Source organism: Pseudopipra pipra, chromosome Z (assembly GCF_036250125.1).
Source record: "Pseudopipra pipra isolate bDixPip1 chromosome Z, bDixPip1.hap1, whole genome shotgun sequence".
NCBI lineage: Eukaryota > Metazoa > Chordata > Aves > Passeriformes > Pipridae > Pseudopipra > Pseudopipra pipra.
This window is the reverse complement of record NC_087581.1, coordinates 57,873,403-57,898,357: the sequence shown is the minus strand read 5'-3', so window position 1 is coordinate 57,898,357 and position 24,955 is coordinate 57,873,403. Positions and strand designations below refer to the sequence as shown.

Sequence of the window (24,955 nt, the reverse complement as noted above, 5' to 3'; positions counted from 1 at the left end):
AGAGGGGCAGGTACTGACCTCTTCATTCTTGTGGCTGGTGATAGGACTCAAGGAAATGGCATGAAACTGAACCAGAGCAGGTTTAGTTTGGATATCAGGAAAAGTTCTCCCAGAGGGTGGTTGGGCACTGAAACAGGCTCCCGAGGGAAGTGATCACCGCACCAAGCCTGACAGAGTTCAAGAAGCATTTGACAATGTTCTCAGCCACATGGTGTTGTTCTTGGGGTGGTCCTGTGCAGGACCAGGAGTTGGACTTGATGGTTCTGATCAGTCCCTTCCAACTCAGCATATCCTATGATTTTATGAATTAAATGTGGAAAATACAGTATCTAGAGGAATTTTCATTCTTTAAAAAGTACATGACAGGATACATACAAACATGTTAAATGCTCTGCTTTCAGCTCCATAGTCTCACTCTGGTGTAACTCAATTAATTTCCAAGGGAGTTGTTCATTATAACTCAGTATTATCTACAAAACTTTTATCCACAAAATACGGTATTTCTTGCATGAGTGTGTGGGAAACATTTGCTTCTGGAACCAGACATTTAATAATCTTCATTCTCCTCAAGCAGCATTTTTGCTTCTTAAACTCACCGATGTTTAATCATGTTCTGTCTTCCTATGGAGTCTCTTCCACTGTTATTATTCCCAGAGAAGCCCTATAGGAGTTTCTATAGTCTCGGCTCTTCATTCCTCAAGAGGCACATGACAGTGAGTAAAACCATGCCACCAAGTGAAGAATTTCTTACTCCTTATTGATTTCTCATGACTCTGGAAAAACTGTTTCTGGCTTCCCCTAAAAAGCTTGACTTCAGTGGAGCAGGCACAGAAACCTTCCACTTGAAAAAGCAGAAAATTTAGGAGCAGGCACAACTCCCTACAGCCCTTTCAAATTGTTGTGCTAGAAAGTGTGGTCTGCCATACTATGAGTGAGAAGACTCCATTCTGCAGAATAGCTGTCCCTGTGATGGAGGTGATCAGAAGTGTAAAATCTCCTGAAGCTTAGGACTGTATGTATATTTTTAATGATGGTCTGTGTAAATCCAAGAATTTGATTTTGTTCGAGCAATTCAGGGAAATGGCACTTGTACCTAGATACAATGTTATATAGATAGATACATACATAAAGTTTTGTTAAACAAGAACAACTACAGGAAGAAATTACCATGGTGAAACTACACCAAAATAAAACTACTTGGGTTTAACTGTAGATTTGTTGAGGAAGATAAGTATATGGCTTAATTGTTCCTGTTTTCCCCCATCTCATGTTCTCACATGATGATCCCAATGTCAGCACACAGATAACTCACACCAACCCTGTGAAACCACAGCTTTTCCCTGTTGCTTTCAATGCTACAGAGAATTCAGTATTGCACCAGAGTCAAGAGTGTCATCTGTCCACTCCCTCAGCCCATTGTCTGTTCTTTTGTAGGCCGTACTAGCAGCATCAGCCCATTACCTCACCTCACGCTATCACAACACCCAGACATATGTCACAGGAACACAACACAAGTCAGCTGGAGGGATGGAGAAGGGGCTTCACTTTCTCAGTTAAAGGCAGCAGCCACCTCTGTCACTACAGTATACAATTGAATGTATACATTTTTGAATCATGTACCTATTTTCATGGAAGTCTCTGTTTGACTGACATGACACTGAATGTTGGGATAATTTTGAATGCTTTGAAATGGCACACATGTAGTGCAGTTTAAACCAATTACTGTGTTAGGTTTCAACTCAGATAGAATAAATCCAGTGAAATCAACCTGGCATACCATGACAGGTTCCAAGCTTGCCCTCAAAGAATGGTCTTCATTTAGTAGCTGCTTGAGTCTGTTGACTGTGAGGGAAAAATAGCATTTAATGTTAACTTTTATTTCAGCTCATTAAAGCCAAACAAGCACTTCCTAAGCATACACTCTTTTTCTACTCCTGGTCAGTAAAGCAAATATTACAGTCATTGCCCTGATATACCTTAAACATATTTTTATAAACATTCCTTTCAATCTAACTGCATGACCTAATGTTTTACTTCAAATAATTTCCCCAGTCACAGAGAATATCTAAAGCGAAGTCTGACAATCACCTGTGGATGTAGATTAGGAATGTATTTCAAAAAGGATCTACTAAAAAGCAGAACAGTAAAAGAGTTCATAATACTGGTATGTAAGACAAAATATTATGATGAAATCTAGACCAAAGGGAAAACCACCATGGGTGTTTTATTTGAGTCAGAATTGCTGAGTGTCAGCTCTGTTCAATAATATACACAGCTGCATGAGGGTTTTCACATGTTCTAAATGTTGCATCTGTTCAATGTAGCATTCTATATTCAGTGCTGCTCTTCATATTGCAGCAGTGGCCAAAAGTAATAGTCAGACTCAGTGCCCTACTGTGAGCATCACTAAGCCTGCACATAGGAAGCCACAGTCCCTGCCCTGGAGAGCTTACAATCTGGCTTGAGAAAGGACAAAACAATTGGAAAAAAAAAAACAAGACAGCAGTGAGGAAGAAAGATAACAGAACCAAGATCCTGTACTGATATAGGATGAGAATCTGACCAACAAACAACTTCCCAATAGGTTTAGTGTACTCTTCATCTTATAAAGAAGGTAAATAAATAAAGTCGGTTCTTCCCAAGACTCACTCAATTAGGCACTGCTATTTTCAATCTTCCTAAAATAGTTAAATTCGTTATGCCTAGAGAAATAAATGCTCAGAAGCCAAGAAAGGCTCACCAGTCCAGACCATCAGTTTAGGCAAACTGACATACCTCTCTGTAAGCTGATTTGTTTCAGGACTGGAAAGATGTCTTTTTCATAGAATCATAGAATGGTTTTGTTTAGAAGGAACCTTCAAAGATCATCTTGTTCCATCTTCTCTGACATGGGCAGGAATATCTTTCACTAGACCAGGTTGCTCCAAGCCCTAACCAACCTGGCCTTGAATTCTTCCACTGATGCGGCATCCACTGTTTCTCTGGGCAACCTGTTTCAGTGTCTCACCACCAGCATTGTAAAAAATGTCTTCCTTTTATCTAACCTAAATCTACCTGCTTTCAGTTTAAACCTGTTGCTCCTTGTCCTGTCACTACCGACCTCAGTAATAAGTCTCTCTTCATCTTGCTTTTTTATAAGCCACATCTCTATACTAAAAGGCTACTATATATGGTCTCCCCAGGCTGAACAACCCTAACTCTCTTAGCCTGTCTTCATAAGCAAGGTGATTCAGTCCTCTGATCATTTTTGTGGCCCTCCTCTGGACCTGCTCCAAAAGGTCCACGTCTTTCTCATGCTGAGGACCCCAGAGCTGGACAGAGTACTCCAGGTGGTGTCTCACAAGAACACAGTAGAGGAGCAGAATTGTCCAGGATGCAGCTGGCTGTCTGGGCTGCAAGTGCATGTTCAGCAAAGAAACTGTCACTCACCTTGGTGTCACACCAGAAAACTTTCTAAGAGTGCATTCATCCTACTGTCTGTGTCATTAATAAAGATATTAAGCAGTACAGGTCAGAATAGGGACCCTTGAGGGACACCCCTTGTTACTGATCATGATTTGGACACTGAGCTGTTGATGGCAACTCTTTGGATTTCACCCTTGGTGAAGCCATGTTGGCTGTTTCTAATTACCACCCTGTCATCCATATGCCCTGACATATCTTCCAGAAGGATGCATCAGATATGTTTATGTAATCCACACAGAAAACCTTTTGCAGAATTTACATACAAAACTTTCCAAACATAACTGTCTGATAAGCAAAATAAAACCAGTATGTGTTAATGATATCAAATATTTCCTTGCTAATAGCAAGCTAAGAATGAAGACTTGGTTGCAAATGTGAGAGTATTTATTTTAGAAACATCCTGCACCCTTATTAGGCATTTATGTTTGGACATCAGATACAGCAAAGCACTGCTGTAGATATCTCTGAGGGATAGATGCCTTACTATTCTGTTTTTCTATGTGATCTCGACTAATATAACTCACAAGTCTGAACCTGCCTCTCTTATCAGAAGACCTTTGTCAGGTTTCTGTGTCCTGCTAGAAGTAGATCTCACTGTGGAGAAGTTGGACAATCCAACTGTTTCTATTCTTCCCTCGTTCCTTTTTGAATACAAATGACAAACTCTATTTCCAATGTGCTTAATACTCCCCTCTAAAACATTCTCTCTAATGCAAAGATGCAGAGAGGTTATTTGTTGTTTACTGTGTATATATTTTTCAGTGAAAACAAAGTAGTAGATAATTAAAATCCTAGACGTAGGGATAGAAGAATTCTTCTGCCAGTTCTTTATTACCTTCATCAGTGTCCCACTTTTTATGTAATTCACATAAAAATTGCATTATGAAGGCAATATTGACTGCTATTTTAATTAAGCCTTTGAATGCACCTTATCTGTTTAACACCAAATTCTTTTCTAATGTAAATTATGAAAATTCACCTTGGGATTTGAAAGAGGAGGTCTTCTCTGGTATTTTTCCATCAGATATTGAAGTTCCACAAAGAAAATTACCTGTCTCTGTGACAGCCATTCAAATTCAGGGATGGTTATTAAGACAAAGATGCTATACACTAGATGAAAAAGAACTATCAGATCAAGGTATATAGGACAGTTAGGAATTATATCTACTTGTAAAATAGTCAACCTAGATATAATGACCAAGACATAATGAATCTAGAACTCCCTTATGCTATTTTTGGAAAGAAAGCTTTAAAGACATCTCTGCCGCACTAGCTACTTTTTATGAGATGCACAGTAAAATTGCTCCAAAATTTCTGCTGACATGTTCCACTCTTACATTACGTTCGACAGTGTTCCCCTTTGTGAATGATTTACAGGGACTTCTCCCCTGCCAAAGACAGAAGGCAAATGACAGATTTTTGAAAGCTATTCATTCCTCTCCCATTATACATAATGTCCATAATCTCAAAACAGCCTGATGAATGTCTCAATTCAAAACTAACTGTTCTCTCAAGTCTTTCTTAGCTTGGACTTACTAGTTGTGTTTTTTTGCTTTTGTGCAAAATATGCAGAAGGAAAGACTAATTTTGGAGTGCTGCCACAGCAAAGACATGCCTGTGTATAGAAATGTCCAGCCAGGTTTTTTTGAGTTTTTCATGATAATGTCTCCTCAGTATTCAAAATCTTCAATAAAATTAGGTAGCTGTGTCTGAGATGGTGGGCAGTTCTTTAGCGCGTGCTCTGCTTGTAATGACAATTCAGGACTGAACTTCTCTAAGCAATAAAGTACTGTTTACACATGTATTGTACTAATCTAATTTGAATTTTATTAACCTTGCTAAATGAAATTAACTAGTCCCTATCATAGGCATCAATGCACAGATAATGGGCTTTTTACTTAGAGTGTCTTGGATTTCTATTCCTTTGTACATGTCATCCGACAACTTTCTGAAATCAAAACAAACATGCCTGCTTATATTGCTGATACTAAGCTTTGCACACACAATACCAATAATTACAGAAGATTTCATTACAGATGCTGACATGTAAGAAAAGAATTAACTCTGATAGAGTTTCAAATCTGACTGAAATTGCAATAGCTGCATATTTATCTACTTATATCACATTTTGAGAAATCTCACTTATAGAAATCTTGGAAGACAAACAGAAACAAATAGAAAAGTTAGAAAAAATATTAAGAGATGAAACACATTATAAATTCAAGAAATTAGAGGGTTTTTGTTTAATTTTCACTACGCTGTTTTTAAGTCTAGGTTCAAGAAAGAAACTATGCCACTGCATCCCGTGAAGCCACTCATATTCAGATTTAATAACATGTCAATACTCAAGGTTTAAAAAATCTTGCTATTAAAACGTTATTGCAAATCCATGATTTGACAAAAAGTCCATTGACATCAGAAGGCTTTGTCTTCAGCTCTCACACAAAAAAACAGCAACAGCTGTCTCAGGTCCTGTAAATGCTTTTCTTCACAATGCTGTCAGATCCTGAAGAGATAGACAAGCGTGGTTAATTTACTTCATTTGGTATAGGTATGTGAAATTCAGCAGTCCTAAACATGATGTATAAGACAAAGCAACCACAAACTACTACTGTCATGCACATAGATAAACCCAAAATATTAGATAGGGGACAGGTGGCCACTAATTTTGAATCAACATTACCTGCTAATAAAATTCTAATAATCTTCTTTTTTTCAACAAATTGACAAGTACTTTGAATCAACAAAAATCTATTTGTTCCTTTATAAATTCAGATCAGAAAACAAAATGTCTGAAAGTTTCCTTTTGCTTTGGTAGTGGGAAGTTGCCTGATTAGAGACTTCAAAATCAGACATACACAGGGTAACTAAATTTAACTAGAAAATTAACTTTTGTAAAAATAAATTCTTACAGCCTGCTTCAAAGACTACTGATGTCAGAAAAAGTCTACAACTCTTGTCTCTAATTAAGTTGGTTTGTTAAAAAAAAAATCTCATTACAGACCTGAATCAGAAAATACTCAGAGTTCTTAGTTTCTAGTGAAGTTTACATCCTGTAAAGAATACTTTTACATCTTAATTCCAACTATTAAGGAGAATTCATTATAATTAGGATCCTTTTAATCCAATGCACCGACAAGTGAGTTTCTAAATAAAAATACCTGAACCTTATGTAAAATATGCTTCAGAAAAATCCAGTGTTCTGATTGCAACAAAATTACATATTTTTCAATGTTTGAATGCAAAAAAATGACAAGCTATAAAATCTGTTTTAAGTGAGATCTACAGAACAAGATAAATTTGAATAATCTAGTTGCAACTCAGTGTTTATGTGAACAGAAGAATCAGAGTGAGTACTTTGTCTACTCAAGCATAAATCAGATGAGTATACTGAATTTTTCTCAGACACAAAAAGCTGAAACCAACCCCTACTTTTTGAGATTTTTCTAATAGTCACTCCTCAATAACCAACCCTTCAATCCCAAATGAATAACGACCAGCTTATAAATATACTTAACACATATTAAGTTTGTTTAGCTTCCTCTTAGGATTTTAGAAAATTATTTATATTTCTTGTTTTACATATGTTACTCTAGCTACCAATTTATGACTAAACAAGAACACAAATTAGCCATCCTACAACAACAGAATTGATATTATTTTAAAAATAACATTAAAAGTAACAAATAATGTGATTCACGTAAACTGTCATTTAAAACTATTTCACTTTTTCTACACTAAATACAAATTACCTCCTTATCTCAGGTTTTGAGACATTACTGCAATTACTTACTGATATCTGCTTCAATTAGTGTAATTTTTTAGTGAAGGAAATTTTACTTCTCAGCTGATACAGACTGTATTTACTTCTGCAGGTGGCAGAAATCAAAATCCCCAGTGAAACAAATACCCAGGCATACCAGTCATTCCAGCCAAAAAAGAAAGGGTTGGGCAAATGCTTCAGTAACCAAGTTAACGATGATCCACTATCAGAACTGGGCTTTACAAAGAAGCTGTACTGACCTCGTGAGAAAGTTTAATATCAGAGTGCTTGACAGTTTCTAGGGCATTTTTAAAGCAATCACAGTACTTGACTTGCTTACAAGACTTTTTAAAGTATTGCAGAAATGTTCACCTCCACACCTCAGGTCACAGAGTTGGACTTTTTGATGGTCTAGACACACTCGTGATGTAAAAACTTGGTATAAATGGGCAACCTGTGAGGAAAGGACAGTAGTTAAATGGACATAGGCACCTAATGCTAAGTAAAGGATTTGACTCTCTAGGGGTGCTGATGGTGGTCTGCAGGCATTATGAAAAATAAATTAATTAACAAATAAAACTGGTAGTATGGAAAAAATGACAAACAACATGAATGACTGACAGATGGGCAAGAATACTAGTCTCAAATATGCTTTCTCCAGTTTCATGAAAAATAGTAACTTAATCAGGCAGGGAAAAAAAAATGGCTAGGATCCCACTGTGTGGAAACATTGTCTAATATCACACATTGGGCAACAACCTGCTATTTGTAACACTAGTAAGATTTAGAAGAAGATTAGAAAGACAGAAACCTCATTCCTTCAGTGTTGCATTTTCCCTAACTTCAACCTTTCCATTTTACTCAGTCTTAGTCACTGATTGTTCCAGGCAAACCCTTAAATGGAGAATAATATTTTCAAAGCCACAATGAGAAAGATCAGAGAGGATGAGAAGCCTGCAAATATGATGAATAAGAGAGCCCAAACCCAGTCACCTCTGTAGAAGGCTGCCCAACCCTAACTAGCTCCAAACTGGACCATCATGCACAATCTAATTGTGGAAAGACACCAGTTATTGTTCCAGTTGGGGGCCCGGTCCAGCAGATGTTCCCTACCAGCCTGGTGCTGGCTAGCAATGATAACAAGCACCCACGTTGCTATTGGATGGATTCTCAAGTAAGAAGACTTTGCTGTCTTTGATGCGTACCTCCCTGTGCTCCTCAGAATTCTCCAGATCGAGAATTTTTTCAGTTAACTGCTGATTTCCCAGTGATTTTAATCCTCCTGGTTGTTTGGGTAACTCCAGGGAAATGAAGTCCACAGGGCTGCACACTTAAGTCCTAAGGTGGAGACCAGAGCAAGCAAGCTTGGTCCGCTGAGCAGCTGGTGCCAGGCACTGGTCACTGCCAATAGCCCACCTGTTTGCAGGAAGAACTTTGACGCTCAGGGTGGCATCACTGATTTCAGGGTGGTAAAAGTGCTTTAAAGACAAGTGCTAACACTAATAATTCAACAGCAGTGTAAATCAGCATTCACAGTCCATCACAGCCACAATGTAGGACTGCATTTTGCTGGTTTTCAATTATTAAATGTGAACCATTAAAGTAATATGCAATTAAAATAAACTACAATACAACAAATGACAGGAGAACAACAAAATGTAGTGGCAGATATCCACCTGGCCAATAACAGATAGTTTATTAACCTGATCTGGGGAGGCTGGCAGTTGGAAGGTGCCTTGAATCTACCTGAGTAGGGTAAAAACCTCCAACCTCGGGATGATCATCTCTGACAGGAATCATTTAAGAAATATCCTCACCACCACACTTCTGGTGAAGGAGAACTTTTGTGTATTTTTCTCAGTTCCTGTGCAAGGATTCATAAGCAAACAGCCCTTGGAAAAATACAACCAAAAGAAGTTTTGGCGGAAATCCATGGACCTTAATTCTTTTGCCTTGGTGGGTGATTGGACTTATCAAAACATAGCCTTGATGAACTCTTGTAAAAGCAGGAAGGGAGGGAGAGGCTTTCAGGCCACAGTCTGCTCTTCTTCCTCAGCACGATTTTGGGGAGACACTGCCCGAACTCGGTTTATTTGTTCTGGTGATGGGGCTAAGCCTCTCCCATGTGAAATTTCACTTTTCAATGAAAACTTACTCCGGGAGGAGCATCGCCAGTATATTTCTCGTGTGACTCATATGCACAAAATCCAAAAGTCAATAGTCAAGAGTTTATTTGATGGAGGTTTTCTTCTAATTAAGAGGTCATTAAGGGGATCCGACCGTTACTCAGCGCTGAGACGAAGGTCCCCAGCAGCTGCTCCAGCCCGGGAGATGTGCCGGCCAGCACATTTTCCAGAAACATGTTTCCTCTCTCGCCAGCGGCCCCTTCCCCCTCCCCGTCACCCCGTTTTTAGTCTCTCCAGCGCTGATGAGCTAATAGCATTTTTCCTTTGCATACTTTGGCGCTGCCCCACGGCATACTCTGGCAGCCTACGTGTGTCTGAGCGCGCCCGCCCGCCACAGGCTCGGCTCGGCACGGCTCGGCGCGGCTCGGGGCGCGGGGGGAGACAGGCAGGGAGGGAGGAGGGAGGTAGGCAAGGAGGGGGGGAGGCAGGCAGGGAGGGAGGATGGGGAGCCCCCGCCGACGCGCCGGCCCGAGCCGCCCCGTTCCCCCCGGGCCGCCCCCGCACGGGGCAGGCGGGCGGGGGGCGGCCGTGGGGGGAACTGTCAGGGCCGCACGTTTCCAGCCGCATTACGTGAACAAATGGCGGGGGCGCAGCCAGCCCAGCCAGCGGGGCTTGTGTAACTTTGCGAGCGTGCCAGCAAGTTTAAAGTCCCTGGTCTCTCCTCCTCCTCCTCCTCCTCCTCCTTCCCTCGCTCCAGACACCAGCGCGGGCCGAAGGACGATGAGAGGCTGATTGTTTGCTCCGGCTCCCATTCGCATCCCCTCGCCTATAAATACTGGGGAGAAGAAAAGCTGCTCCCGCCGCCTCCCCCGGGCCGCGTTTCCTTTCCGACGGCCCGACCTGCCCGATGGCACCGCCCGGGTGCCGCAGCGCCTGAGACCCCGCTACCCGCCTGACCCTTCCAAAGGTGCAGCCCGCACTCCCCGTCCTCCCGCACCACCCCGCCCCATCTCCAGCAGGAAAGGAGCCCCTCTCTCTCCGCTCGGCCCCTCTCCCCCGGTTTCTCCCGTATCTCTCTTCCCGCCGGCTCCTAGGAAAGAGGAGAAGATGCGATTCGCGCCGCCGGGGCTCCGGCTCGCCCAGCTCCTCGCGTGCATCTACTGGAGCTGCCTGTGGCCTGCCGGCTGCCAGCAACAGCAGCCGCTGCGCCGGGATCCCCCACCGCCCCCCGCCGGCTGGAGGCAGCGGATCCAGTGGGAGAACAACGGGCAGGTGTACAGCCTGCTCAGCCTGGGCTCCCAGTACCAGCCCCCGCGGCGCAGGCAGGCGGCGGAGGCGGCGGGCAGCCCCATCCTGCTGCTGCGGAACAACGGGACGGCGCTGCCCCGCAGAGCCGCCACCCGCGCCGCCGCCGCGCAGCCACAGCCCCCGCCCGCCGCCGGCACCCGGGGCGGCTCCGGTGCTCGGCACTGGTTCCAGGCCGGCTACCAGCCTTCCTCCGGAGGCCGCGCCGCCGCCGGGCAGCGGAGCCAAGCGCTCGCCACCCCCGCGGCCAGGAGCGCCTCCTCGGGGGCGCCGCGACCCAGCGCCCCCGCCAGCCCCGCCGGCGGCACCGGCACCGACGGCAACGGGAGCAGCACCAGGGCCGGCGGGCTGCCGCCCCTCGGCAGCTTCAGGCCCGGGCGGGAAGATGTCATGGTAGGAGACGACCCCTACAACCCCTACAAGTACACAGACGATAACCCTTACTACAACTATTATGACACCTACGAGAGGCCCCGCCAGGGCAGTAGGTACAGACCCGGCTACGGCACTGGCTACTTCCAGTACGGTAAGAGCCCTCCTTCCCGCCCGTCTCGTCCCGTCCCGTCCCTCTCGGCCCCGCCGCGCCGACCCGCTCGCTCCCGCGCACGGCGATCCCGGCGGGATGCGCTGCGGGGGTCGCCGGCGCTGCCATCCCTTCTGTTGGGGCAAAACCCGACCAGACGGGCGATCGCCCGGCTCCCGGCCCGCGGGAATCCCGGCGGAAAGCCCGGCGGGAATCCCAGCGGCCCGCGGTCCCCGCGGCTGGAAGAGCGGGGAGCTGCGGAGGGCACGTCCATTAGCCCACCGCGGGATTCTGGGCGTCGTGCTTGCGATGTGATCTTTGGGAAAAGCCGAAGAGCCTGAGCAAAGGGGAGGAGAGCGAGGTTAACGGAGGGCAGGGGTCCGTAACAAAACGACGGCTCCTAACGATTGGGATGGTAGCCAAATATCTGCAAACGTGTCCTGGGTTGATCTTGCTGTTATGTGGTTGGTTTGATGAACTGCAGGTCTCCCTGACTTAGTCCCGGATCCCTATTACATCCAGGCGTCCACATATGTCCAGAGAATGTCCATGTATAACTTGAGATGTGCTGCCGAGGAGAACTGCTTGGCAAGGTAGGCGTCACCTCAGGCTTTTGCCCATCCACTGTGAGTTCTTGTGTTCCTGTGTCCACTGTGGAGTACCTGTGAACATGGTGAAGAATGAAGAAGAGTGAGGTTGGAGGCCCAGGGAAACACAACCCAGTTTGAAACCTTCTTCCAAGCTTGTGGCAGATGGTGGGGTATACACATCAGAAAGCAATATTGCCATACTAGAGAGACAAGCTACGGATCTTTTGAAAAACCTACACATTCTGAAAAGTTATATTACACATTTCTATTGTTGGGCTCATTTGAACATATCTGAATTTTGTGAAATGGAGGTGTCCAAAAAAACTATTTGAATCTGGTGGTTTTCATCTCCCTTCTCTAATCCCATAAGATCATATGCAACTCCACTAAAAAAAGACGAAACAAAAACCTATTCTTAACCAGCACAAGTTACTATTAAAATTATAACAAGCTAATTGTTTCTGGGCCTATGCCTTGTAATGTCTCTTAAAACTAAAATCTCCCTGAAAAGTGTTTCAAAGTCTCTTAAGGGGTTGAAATAACAGCTTTGCTATGAAGTTTGGTCTTGTCCAGTTGGCAGAGAGGGATTTTTCCTGTTTTGTTTGGAAAGAAATCAACATAGCTGTTTTTAACCATTTTAACTTGTTTGATACCTTATCATTTAAAACAGATTTATGTATTTACCAGCATCATTAATTGATATCAGACTTTTTCCAGGGTCATGCTCTTTGTTCACTTGCTGGAAAAAGAAAACATGACATAGGAAGCAGTATTTTTCTGCTAGATTCTCAGTGAATACTAATTGAAATGTTCTTGCTAACTATCAGTTGACTAAAATATTCCAGTATTTAAAAGATAATAGCTATGTGAAAGAGGATAATATAGCCTGTTCATATATATATGTATTTTTTACAACAGAATCAAACAACTGTTGTGTGATCTTACATACACAGGGAGTTATTTTTGTTAACAGCAACTAATGAATTGTAGTTTTGGTACCAGAGTAATTTTACAGTTTAGCAGTGATCTGCTTTATAGATGAACTCAGTCAGTGGTCAATTAGAATATTGGAAGTAGATTTGAATCTTACTCAGGTCTTGGTCTGACACCAGGCATTTCCACACCATATGGAATTCCTGTGAACCTCCAATGCATGAAGTTTAAGGGGGCTGAAAAGACCTCTGCTGTCAGTTACTTCTGAGACAATAATAGAAAGTGGTTTTTTTAAGTGTTTCTTGCATATACTTACACATTTTTCTTTTTTTCCATTATTGCAGTTCAGCTTATCGAGCAGATGTCAGAGACTATGACAATCGGGTGCTCCTGAGATTCCCCCAAAGAGTGAAAAATCAAGGCACATCAGATTTTCTGCCCAGCAGACCCCGTTATTCATGGGAGTGGCATAGCTGTCACCAGTGAGTAAACTGCTCAGTATGAAATCTATGTTTTTCACTAACAAATTGTCACTTATAAGTGACATTTTCTAAAACTGCAGTGAAGCAGAGAAAAGCCATGAGGAAACTTTAGCCTCTTACTGTCTGATACATTTTATGTAGCGGTAATTACTCTTTCTATAGACACATGAAACCAAAAGGGATATGAAGCTTATGTAAGAAACTTGTACAAAGTCTAAATTATTTATAAATACAAGTCTCAAGCCAGTTTTGATGTAGATTATAGTCCAGTTACATTTAAGTGTAACCAGTTAATAAAAATCCCAATCATTTTAAAATAAATGGAAACCCTAAAATGTACATCTACTAGCATGGTCTCTATGATATAGCATTGTAAACAGTGACCCATACCTCTTGACTTGAATTTCATGACTTAGTTCTTGACAAGGAATGCTCTGATAAATATGGAATTGAAAAGCTACTGAATTGATTGATCCTGTCATCAATAATATCCTTATCAGATAATGATACTTTGACACAGCAGCAAAGCTCTAGAAATAGCATAATTGTTGGAAACACAGAAAGGCAAATGAAGTAGGACATTTTCAACATTTTGGGAGCAAGTAACACAGCAAACTTGTATCTTTTCAGAAAACTCACATTCAGCAGTTTTCAGGTTTGTTCTGTTTTTTGCTATTTCACAGCAGAACCAGTTGTAAAATACTAGAAGTACTTAGAATAGTTATTTCCACCTTATTTAAAATACAACTCTGCTGCTACAGGTACATAAATGATAACTTAATATTATTCTTTTAAAAAAATGGTATGCAATGTGGGCTTGATCTGAAGGCCTCTGAACCTTCAGAGGCTTTAAACACTGAATGAAAAATCAGTATCATTAGAACAAGTTCTTTCAAAAAAAGACTAGTATTATTAGTTTATAAAACTTGTAAAGATAAAAAAGCTAAAAATAAATCAAATCATAAAACAAAGCCTCCACAAATGCTTTAGTTAACCCCCATTCCTGAAAAAAAATCAATCACCAATAACAAAAATACCCCAACTCTAGTGCTTAAAAAGCTGATAAACAGATGAAATGGAGAGAGCAATTGAAATCTTCCATTTGTAAAAGAGCAATTTCTTACTCTGCCACAACAGCCTAGCTATTGCTGTCCAGATGTAAAGTGTCTCTGATGTTGATTCAGTTCTTGGACAGAACATACATTGCCACAAAAAAATGCATCTCTCGTGATCATTTCCATAACAGTGAAACAAGCTCATTTGGAAATGAACTACAACTGCCAACTAGTTTGGCTAGCCATCAGACTTCAGTGTTAGTCATCATCATCTGTGGACTGGTTTTAGTGTTCTTAATGCACATGCTTGGGAGACTTGTGTGCTGTTTTGTTTCACCAATACATTTGAATTCTGTTTAATTGGATTTTTTTCATATACCTCTTGAGCTGAAGGCATTCGTAAGTAACATCAGCCAAAGATATAGTGAAGGTAGATAAGACAAGTGTAGTTTAGAAAAAGTGTAATTACAAGAATAATAGGTGTTGAACTCCAGAGTAAGAGCCTGAACTCACTTTGTGTGAGAGCAAAAAAAAATGCATCACTTTGCCCAGATTAAAAGCATACACACTTTTGCAATAGAGATGACATTAAGTACAGACTGCAAAAAGAGTTGACATGGAATGAAATCTGCATTGCCAGTACACAGAAGTCCATTTCTTTATGCAGATTTTGTTTCCACTACTGTTATGAATGTGTTATATTGACTGAGGGCCACTGAAATGTGAAAGCAAATTGTTGGGGTTTTGCTAGCAAGTAGCAAACTTCCCTGGAATTTACAGTATGTAAAGTAAGCATTCCTAGTGAAATTCTGGCTAAAGGCAGTTATAAGATGTACAATTCAAATATGAACTACTTAATACTTGCTACTATTATTGGAAAAGAGCTGAAACAGGAAATTTTGGAAAAACAGTGCTGGAATCTTTCCCATAACAAATTAAAATCTATTATTTATTTACAGAAGATGGCATGTAGTAATTGAAAATCAGAGTAATAAAAATAATTGAGTAGCCAGTAATAGGAAAGTATAATAATGCACAGGTTTTGTTTAACAAATAAAATTTGGCCACATTTAATGGGAGGTAGATCAAATAGGAATATGTTAAAATGTTATTTATATGATCTGATCCTTCTCTAATAATGTATCTATGGTTTAACAGACATTATCACAGCATGGATGAATTCAGCCACTATGACTTGTTGGATGCAAGCTCACACAGGAAGGTTGCTGAAGGACACAAAGCAAGTTTCTGTCTTGAAGATACCTCCTGTGATTATGGATATTATAGGCGGTATGCATGTACAGCACATACACAGGTAAGACTTGGTTTGGAGACAAGTTTTTTTCCTCCTCTAGTCTACATTTGGGTAACTTTTCTGCTTATCATCTGACTCCCTGAATTAACTGATGACCTAACTAACTTCTGAAATTCCTCTGTCAGAGGCCAGGATACCATCTTGGAGACATAATTTACCCAGGTGCTGCTAAGTGGGTTCCTCAGTAAAATGCACTGACACTCATTAGCTTAGCACCACTGCTAAATGAACTCTATTAAGACACACCACAAGTTGTCATGGCTATAAGTCCAGTCAAGTGAGCTAAAGGGAACTCAAGACAGCCAGTAAAGAAGTCACTCCAATGTTCATCCCCCCACAACTGCTCAGTTATATCCTTGGCTGGTCCCAGAGTTCAGCACTAGCATTTTCACCCTTTCAGAGTCTGAAGCTGTAAGGTTCTGAATTCCATTAATACCTATTGCTACTGGCTGGCAGTCTGACGCAGAAATCTTACAGCATTATTTTATGCCTGTATTTAAGGCATAAAAGATATAAAGAGAATGGTAGCCATTTGAACATTATGATGGGTCATGTACAAATGTAAAGCCAGGTGCTAGGGCTTATTAAAGGAACAGATGAAAAATGGAACCAAACATTAAGATAAAAAAATCCTTGAAAGACTCCTACCTTGAATATTGCATCACCATCTCTCAAAACTGCTGCAGAAAAGCTTAAAAAATCCGAACTAGCCAACCCCAGAAGAACAAGAATGATCAGCAACGTAGTATGGCTAAGAGACTTCATTGACTTTTTTTTTCCATTTGGAAAACCAAATAAGAATGAAACTTGAGTGGTCCTGGATTGAAAGAGGAAATTGTTGATATTTATTCTTTCTTACAATACAAGAATTTAAGACCTGTTAGACAACAGCTTTAAAACAGAAAGGAGTGCTCTTTTGACACATGAAAGAAGTATTAAATGCCTTGCCTTAGGATGTTGCAGAGATCAAAAATATTTACATGGGTTCAAGAAAAAGTCAGACAAAATAATGGTCACTATTAAACACAAAATAAATCTGATGGTACTCCATGTCTTAAATACAGTTAAATGCCTGGTGGAAGGAATTTGCCTGACATTACACATCCCATTTCTTAGGTTCTTTTGTCCTCAAGCATCTGCTGCTGACCATTGTCAGAGACATGACACTGAGCTTGATGGATCTGTAGTTTAACTCAACGTGGCCATACTTACACGTACATCTGTATCCCTTATTCTGCAGCTTTTAATCTAGGAGGTAGTTATTTTATCACAGAGAAATAACAGGTATGCTTCACTGGCTGACGTGTCCACATTCGAATTTTAACTATAATGAATGATGTGCAATACATAAAGGCTTTGAAGAGGTTTTATAAATATCTTTTCTCCTTTGTAGACTGTGACATCTAACTAAGCAACATACATATTTTACAGCTGGAGTATTTGTGTCACTAGAATCGTGGCTGTGTCAGCATTTCCACTGGAAGCCCATGTTTCAGGGGTTTGTAATTGGACTGTAAAACTTTCCTCCAGCCTCAGACTTGGCACATACATGCTGGGTCAAGAGGGAATTCCTACAGGACTTGGGTTTTCTGCACTTTGTGTGTTGCCAGAACAGATTAGCTTTGCCTAGAGCAATCTGTGTTGGACACAGTTAGAGACACCAGATTTGAACCACTGATACATTCATAGTTAGGGATTCTTACTGATGTTCCCAACAACAAAGAATTTTTCAGAAAAGATTCATCTGGAAGAAAGGCTACATTTTCAGTTCCCTCAGATTCTTGTGCCACTGTATGCCTGAAGAGACACCATTTCCATGCAAAACTCAATGTGAAAATAGCTCTTGAGTCTACTGTTCAAAGTTAGCACTTTGGCAGAATACACCCATAGCAAGAAGTTGCATCATTCCTAAGGGCAGAGAGAGGTTCCAGCATGGTGATAGGGTTTGTATTCAAGGACTCCAGAAGCAATTTACTTGAGATTTACAGATACTTATCTTATGTAAAGAACAGGAAATAATAACAGCACCAGTCTTTACATAAAAGGAGTACTGTAGCGAGTGATAATAAAATACAGATATCTCACAGATGAACAAATGTAAATATTATAGATGTTTCCTCTTCTGTAATAAAGTAGTAAAGTGCAGTCTATCAAAATGGTATGTTTGACTTACGTATTCGACTTTAGATATACAAATAAAATGTCAAGAAAAAATAAGACTAATTTTCTGAGTTAATTTTCTTAGTGAAGTGTGATGGTTAAGTGAACTTCAGTCTGAGTGTCCCTAATGTCTAGAATGTTACTATTCCTAATGACTAATTTTTTTTTTACATCCACCTTAACTTCATTTTTAAGGGTCTGAGCCCTGGCTGTTATGACACTTACAATGCTGACATAGATTGCCAGTGGATTGATATTACAGATGTAAAACCTGGAAATTACATTCTGAAGGTAAGTGCATTGGGAGTGGTGAAGTATGTTTTGGGGTTTTTTTGTTGTTGTTTGCTTTTTAAAGAAGCAAATCATAAGCATACATCCTTTTGAATGTATGTGAGCAGCTGAAACCTGGAAATAGATAAACACTATGCTTTCTCCCCTTAAGGTGAGTGTAAACCCCAGCTATTTGGTGCCTGAATCTGATTACTCCAACAATATAGTGCGCTGTGATATACGCTATACAGGCCACCATGCATATGCCTCTGGCTGCACAATTTCACCGTAAGTACTTTCCTTTGTTTTCTGTCACTCTCTTAGATTCATGGTAGTGAAGTTGACAAAAAGATTTATAAAGCTTAGAGATTTACTTTATCTTGAAGAAAATAACTTCCACTATTAGTTCTACTGATAGCAATTTCTTCAGTATTTTGTTTCTGGGGTTTCAGGAATCTAAAAGTTTGTGGGAATTTTGCTCTTGCACTTGTGCCATCAGAATATATAGCACTTTCAAAATTGCTGTTACTGTCTGGGCTGCTAGATAACTACCTCTGGCTCACACCTTCTTTGTATTTGCACTAGAACCTTTCTGTGATCATTCATTTATGCCGCCCACACAGAACTGTTCAGCAGCTACAAAGCTGTTAAAACGTTCTGTAAAATCCCACACATGTATGTTACTGCGCTGCTGCTGCTGCTTACACAGCAGCCATCCTCCCTGAAACAGTTCTTTCACACACACTCCATCTACAGTTTAGTTCTTCAGAAGTTTAAACACTGAATTAATGTGACTAGCTTAATTAGCTTGTAAAATATTCATTCCTTACTTTGCATTAGGAAATCAGTAGTCAAATGAGGAAAAGGGAGGAATGTTTTTTCATGCCAGTGTGGGGATTTGTATTTGTAATCACATTTTGATGATACTCCTCTTGTCCTGTGACTTGTTACTTGAGAGAAGAGAGCGATCCCCACCTCCCTATAGCCTCCTTTCAGATAGTTGTAGAGAGCAATAAGGTCTCCCCTGAGGGTCCTTTTCTCCAGGATAAACCACCCTCTCTCTCTCTCTCTCTCTCTCTCTGTATATATATATGTAATGTACATATATTCATGCAGGGCGAGGAAACAAAATTTCTCTTACTGTTTGCTGACTTGTGCCTTCGAGCTGATAAATGTGTACTTAGCAGATATTCTTTTTGCACCTGTTTGGTCACCTGCACAAAATTATTTCTTTTCTTTTGACAGATACTGAGAAAGGTACACGAAAATGGATGAGATGGTGCCAAACGTTTTGAACTGAAGTATCATTATATAAACTTCAATAGGATGCGAACACTATAGAAACAAAACTACAGAACACACATACATACATACACTCACACACCTTATGTGATTTCGAAGCATTCCAGCAGCTTCTCAACCAAAACTTTACTGGAGTTTAAGAATTTAAATTGGCATTACTTGTATTACTATCGAAATGTGTGGAACTGGTGATTAATGCACAGGTATTTTACATTTTGAAAACCTAACTCATTCATAAAAACCTGACTATGTCTTAGCTCCTTGAAATTTGGAGTTTAGATGATAATAGGCTTCAGTGGTAATATAACTGGTGAATGAGTTGAACATATTTTAAAAGGTAGAAAAAAAGTATGCAATATGAATCAAATAAAATGCAAGAGAAAGTACTAATGTCAGCTATCTCAGAAAATACCATAATGAAAACCAGCTTAAGAGTAATGATACAGTACCATTAAAAATACTTGCTAGAACACATTGATATGAATGAGAGAAGTATGTTCAGTTTTCAAGGAATATTAACGTATAGCAGAGAAATACATATATATTATATATATCAGTTATACCCCTGCAAGAAAAGTTACGTTTACATTTTTAATACATTAGAAGTTTTTCCATTTTCTTAAGTGAAAAACAGATGGGGTTTTGAAATACACCTTTCCTCTGTGAAAATTAATTAAAAAACTTACCCACCTTTCTATGTTCAAGAGATTTTTCAAGGTGGGGCTTTTAAAAGACTTCTGCAAAATTAATGCGGATAAAAATAATAGCTGTCAAGAAATGGGCTCTTGGAGATGAAGAAGAGCCCCTGATGTGGTCATCTGTGAAAAAAATTCAACTTGAACAGATTAACCATCAAAATAATACTGGCAATTAACTCAGGTGGCACCACAAAGAGAAGTAAGTCAGAATCTTAATGAAGTACTTTTAGTGTGAAAAAGCCTACTACCTGCTTCCCCCTTAAGTACTGTAGTTGACTTTAAAAATGTGTATCTCAGTATTCAAAATAACAAAGTTGAAAATATACTATACAGAGAGGGAGAACAAAAGTCAGTGTAATAACTTCCTACTTTAGGCTATTCAGGAACCAAATACAACATTGTTAAGGGGAAAAACTTCAAGCTCAAATTAATGTTTTTGTTGAACTGCTTAACTGGTGCTGGGTATACTACTCCTCCTCCTCCCATCCCAAAATTATTTTGCTTTTGCGGTGCACCCTGCTGTAAGCTACAGTAGCTGTGATTTTCATTTTAAACTGTGAAATGACATATCACAAGGGGATCTGGTGTTTTTTTCAGAAGATTTCTGATCATGTAAAATAAGGATCTACCTTTGAAACAATGGAACCTAGAAATATTGATTGGCATTGGTTAAATGTGATCAGTTCAAAACACCTAATAAAACATGGAAAGCTCAATATATTAAAAAAAAATTGAAAAATAGCTGTGCTATTGAAAATAGTTAAAAATTTAAAAATCTGAGGAGTATGGAGTATTTTTTGTTATCACTACATTATCACTGAGAATATTTCAGGCAGTATTTGGAAATATTTTATGCATTGGAACCCTACAGATTTAATTTGGATGCTTGATGAATTGCCATAATATCCTTTAAGGATCAGCTTTTCTTTAGTACATATATTTATTTCCTGATTATAAAGTATTTCCATCTTAATCATAACTCGGTTACAAATTTGCACAACTAGAACTTAAAAAGGACCTAAGAACCATCAACCTGGTGATTACTACCCACCAGTGGGAAAGGGTGTAGAATGAATACCATTTATACCTGCAGGTCCCTTTTTGTTTGGTGCGAGATCCATTTTGTCAATCAGTAACCAGTATGGGCAATGAACAGAAGCAAAATTCAGAAACTCGATTTATTAGAAAGCCATTTGTTACATATGTCTGCAAAAATGAGGGCGTGTTCAAAGTTTAGGCTTCTGAAATCTCAGCCCAAAGAGCTTTTAAGTTTAAGAGGTGTTGAGGGATGCAAGCGCATTCATCTTTCTACAGACTTAGGTCAAAACTGGGGTGAAAGTCCTGAGAGGAGCTTGGGCAATGGACACAAAAGCTAGTGAATGGAAGCTAGGCTGTGGGCATGAGCTGCTTCCTGGTAAGAGGTTGTGTGCTCGTACCTCATTGTGCCTGATGCTGAATGTGGGATATGAGAGCACTAACAGGAAACAGAGCAGCCGCAGAAAGCGAGGTTATCCCCTGGCTCATGAGACAGGAACCTGCTTACATGTCTGTACCCAAACTACTTGCAGAACTCCACTGAAGTCAGCAAGCAGCCAGAAGGCCTTGAGCATCTGTGTACGTGGAGTAAGTGGAAATGGCCTGGTTCAGAAAGGTGTTGAACGCTGTAACTTTGAATCTTGGGGATATTGTAGCTACAAAAATGTAGCTTTTTTTTTCCGTAGCAAAATATTGTATTTGTTTTTAAATGTGTGTTAAGCAACGTTACATTGATGTACAATAGCACAAAAACTGCCTAAGATAACATGAACAGTCTATTTAGAAAAACAGGGGATTTTAGGATTAAAAAAAAAAAAAGGAATGTGACTTTAACCCTGTCTATAGTAAATCACAATGCAGTAGAAGAGTTTATTATATAGCATGTACAGAACTAGTTCTAAATAGGGGAGCGCCAACCAGTATTTTCAGCATCTTGGCTCTGCAGATTTGACCCAGACACCTTAACTTACTTTTTTCATACTGGAAAATAATCATGGGATTATGTGCATTTTTGTTGAAAAAAAGTCTATAAAACTGTTTTGATAAAAGCTTTTATTTTTACAGCAAATTATATTTGGATTCTATTTCACAAGACATTGGGTTGATTCCCATCATCTTTGAAAGGCATCTTCCCATTGGTAGGAGAAAAATCAGATTTAGATTTTGAGAGACTTCTAGTATAAATTTGCTGTCTTGCAGTCTCAAATTTCTTCTGAAAAGTCAGGTTGTAAAAATGTATGTGAACCAATTACCTCCCACATTTCAAATCTTAACATAAAAATTACATATAAGGAATATGTTGTATGTCAGGTTCATTACAGGAGGGGTTTGTTATATATTTTTTTTTTAATCCTGAAACACATTTGATATTTGCATATTTCTAGACAAAAGTGTAACAAAAATGACAGATTGGTCACCAATGGAACCAACATATTGTGTAGATTATGTTGTTGTGTTACTAAAGTCTACTCATTTTCTCTCTGCTCCAGAGTTTACTGTGCAGTGTTGAATGAGTGCAAACACCAAATGTACCTTCTTATAGTCATTCATGCATTGTTTGCAGTGTGCTCATTCAAAACCAGCAGGGTGAGTTTCATAAATGAGACATTGAAAAGTGGTTTATCCTGTGTCTCACACTTATGCCGACAAGGTATTTTCATTTTCTCCAAATCCTAAAAGGTGCTGAAAGATTTTAACTTGAATTAAAACCAAAGAGTATGTTATTGGGAGGTTTTTATTATGCAACTAATGCTACAGATACAGTGAAATGCCACTTGTTTTTGCAACTTTTTAGAAGGTTTTTTGTTATTTCCTTCACCTTTCTTCCAAGAGTCTTAATTTCAGTAACTTTGCATCTTTACCTGAAGAGCTCTAATTTATAATATTCAGGCACTAGCTTTGTATTCTTCATTGCACTTTCATATTCTTGTGTTACATGCCTGTATTATGGTTGCAAGTTTATGTGAAAATGACTTGAATAAAATGTTTCAAGCGTTCTACTTGTCGAAGTATTATACTTACTGTATAGGCCAGATCCATCTCTCTATGAGATTTAAGGTTGTTATATCTATAGGAAAACAAGAAAGATTTTGTTGTGCTGACATGGTCTCAGAAAAAAAGTCACAAGTTAGAAACAAGAAAGAAAAATTACTCCTCACACTACACAAAGGATTAACATGTGAAGGCTAAACAGGACAAGGCATTTGGTTCATCTGGATACAGGATTTCCTTACCGTATTGTCTGTCTCTGTAAAAGCAGGAATTCAGCATTTCTGCTCCAAAAATGATGCAGTACATGGTAGAAAGTCTGTGTACTCTAGAAAATTGATAACGCATTAAATATGCAATTACCCAAAAAATATTTTATCCTGTTATTTACATTCTCTGAGTACAGACTGATGTCCTGCTGCCTCTTCACTCTGTATGCTAAACTGATGAAATGGTCCGAGTTGTGAAGCAACTCTTGTCCCTTCACTGAGGGACTAATACAGAAAAGCATGGTTAAAAACTTTGGAGTGTTGCTCTAGTAAGAGGTTGTTAAACACTTAAATATCAGCTAATGGCACTCTTGGTTTCGAGTAAATGGAGACAATACCAATGTAATATCTTTTAAGATTCATAAAATAAATGTAGAAATATTTCAGATATGAACCACTTTGAGTAATGTTTCTATAATTTATTTAAAAAAATTGTTCCTATTCTACTACTTATTAGAACTGAGAGCTTCAAATTGAGAATTTCTTCAAGTACTATTCCTAGAACATAGAATTTGGTGTGGATCAAAATCTGTGCAAATACAAAAATGCAGTAAAAATGCATACAATAATTGCAGAAAGTATATTCAAATCTGTTGAAAATAAAGCATGTCCTAGTTCCAAAATATCTTCTACTGACTATTCTACTATCTCATTTTCACATTAGATCACCTGTCTAGTATCACAAAATGATCTATCACCAGTACACATCTACAAAGCAGCTCAACACATTTGGTGAAGAAAGTATTGCTGTAACTGAATTTTCATTCAAGCCCTCTTTCTCCTGATCTAATCATTCCATAAAAACTGATGTAAGAAATATTTATGCCTCTTCAGAAGCCTTCAAGCTGCTGCTATCAACAGTACACCTTTTTTTTAAAAAAAACCACCAAATTTAAACTAGCAATGACCATCTTAAAAGACATCGAAAAATATGAGATTGTTTTGCTGGTAATTCTGAAGTGAAAAATTGTGCACCTGAAGCAGCCTAGAAGTATCCAACAGAAAATGGCTGAAGACATTTCTTTTGTGGTATGGTACTGAACTGGAAAGCATGGTTCAACATTTTTAAATCTAATCATCACAGAATGAAAAAACTTTCCACATCACTATAAAAATAAATTGGTAGTACTTTGTGAGAAGTCTCTGTCTAAACAGTACTACAGATAAACGAGTTATGTTAAAGTCACATATATACTCAACATGTTACGTTGTTACAATGAACATAATGTTGATAAACTTTATCAACAACCTCCAGGCAAGTTCATTGGGTTTATCAGTTCACAAATAAATTGCCCAGTTACATGGAAAAAATATTATCAAGTCTCCACCATCACTACTCCTTTGTACAGTGTATTAAGGCTGTGATCCAGGTGAGTCACTAAGTATCAACTAAAAGTAGTAGTAACCCATTAAAATATGAAGCAATGCCAGTAACCTAAACTCTCTTCTCTCATTCACGTTTACTGTATGTTATCTTTTTCCTTTTCTTTAAAATAAGAGCTCAGAAGTGTTTCTGAAGACAAAAAAAAGAGATGTTTTGATAAGTCAGGCTTCCTTCAGGAAGAATTCTGTGGCCACGAATTACAGCTGTAATAATGCAGTAAGAAACTTGCTCAAGTGCCAAGATAAACTAATGCTCCTAGATCTCTAAGCACATGCAAAAAAGCATTTTAGA

General features: G+C 39.5%; 1 protein-coding gene across 2 annotated transcripts; it reads left to right on the top strand.

Moving 5' to 3' along the window:
• Nucleotides 1-10,083: 10,083 nt before the first annotated feature.
• LOX (lysyl oxidase) lies at nt 10,084-23,019 on the top strand. Of its 2 annotated transcripts, XM_064642214.1 has the most exons (7): nt 10,085-11,185; nt 11,667-11,775; nt 13,050-13,187; nt 15,401-15,557; nt 17,913-18,008; nt 18,160-18,275; nt 19,233-23,019. In XM_064642214.1, exons 1-7 carry the CDS (start codon nt 10,462-10,464, stop codon nt 19,237-19,239), a joined length of 1,347 nt encoding a protein of 448 aa, XP_064498284.1. In that variant the 5' UTR covers nt 10,085-10,461; the 3' UTR covers nt 19,240-23,019. The 2 variants fall into 2 exon arrangements, with proteins under 2 accessions (XP_064498285.1, XP_064498284.1); XM_064642215.1 differs by lacking the exon at nt 19,233-23,019 and having other exon boundaries at nt 10,084-11,185; nt 18,160-18,279.
• Nucleotides 23,020-24,955: the final 1,936 nt, after the last annotated feature.

Bases quoted from the DNA above. Each gene is read 5' to 3' on its own strand.
- LOX (XM_064642214.1), top strand. From the start codon at position 10,462: ATGCGATTCGCGCCGCCGGGGCTCCGGCTCGCCCAGCTCCTCGCGTGC. The intron at 11,776-13,049 runs GTAGGCGTCACC...CCATTATTGCAG, and splicing joins GAGGAGAACTGCTTGGCAAG to TTCAGCTTATCGAGCAGATG. The intron at 18,009-18,159 runs GTAAGTGCATTG...TCTCCCCTTAAG, and splicing joins CTGGAAATTACATTCTGAAG to GTGAGTGTAAACCCCAGCTA.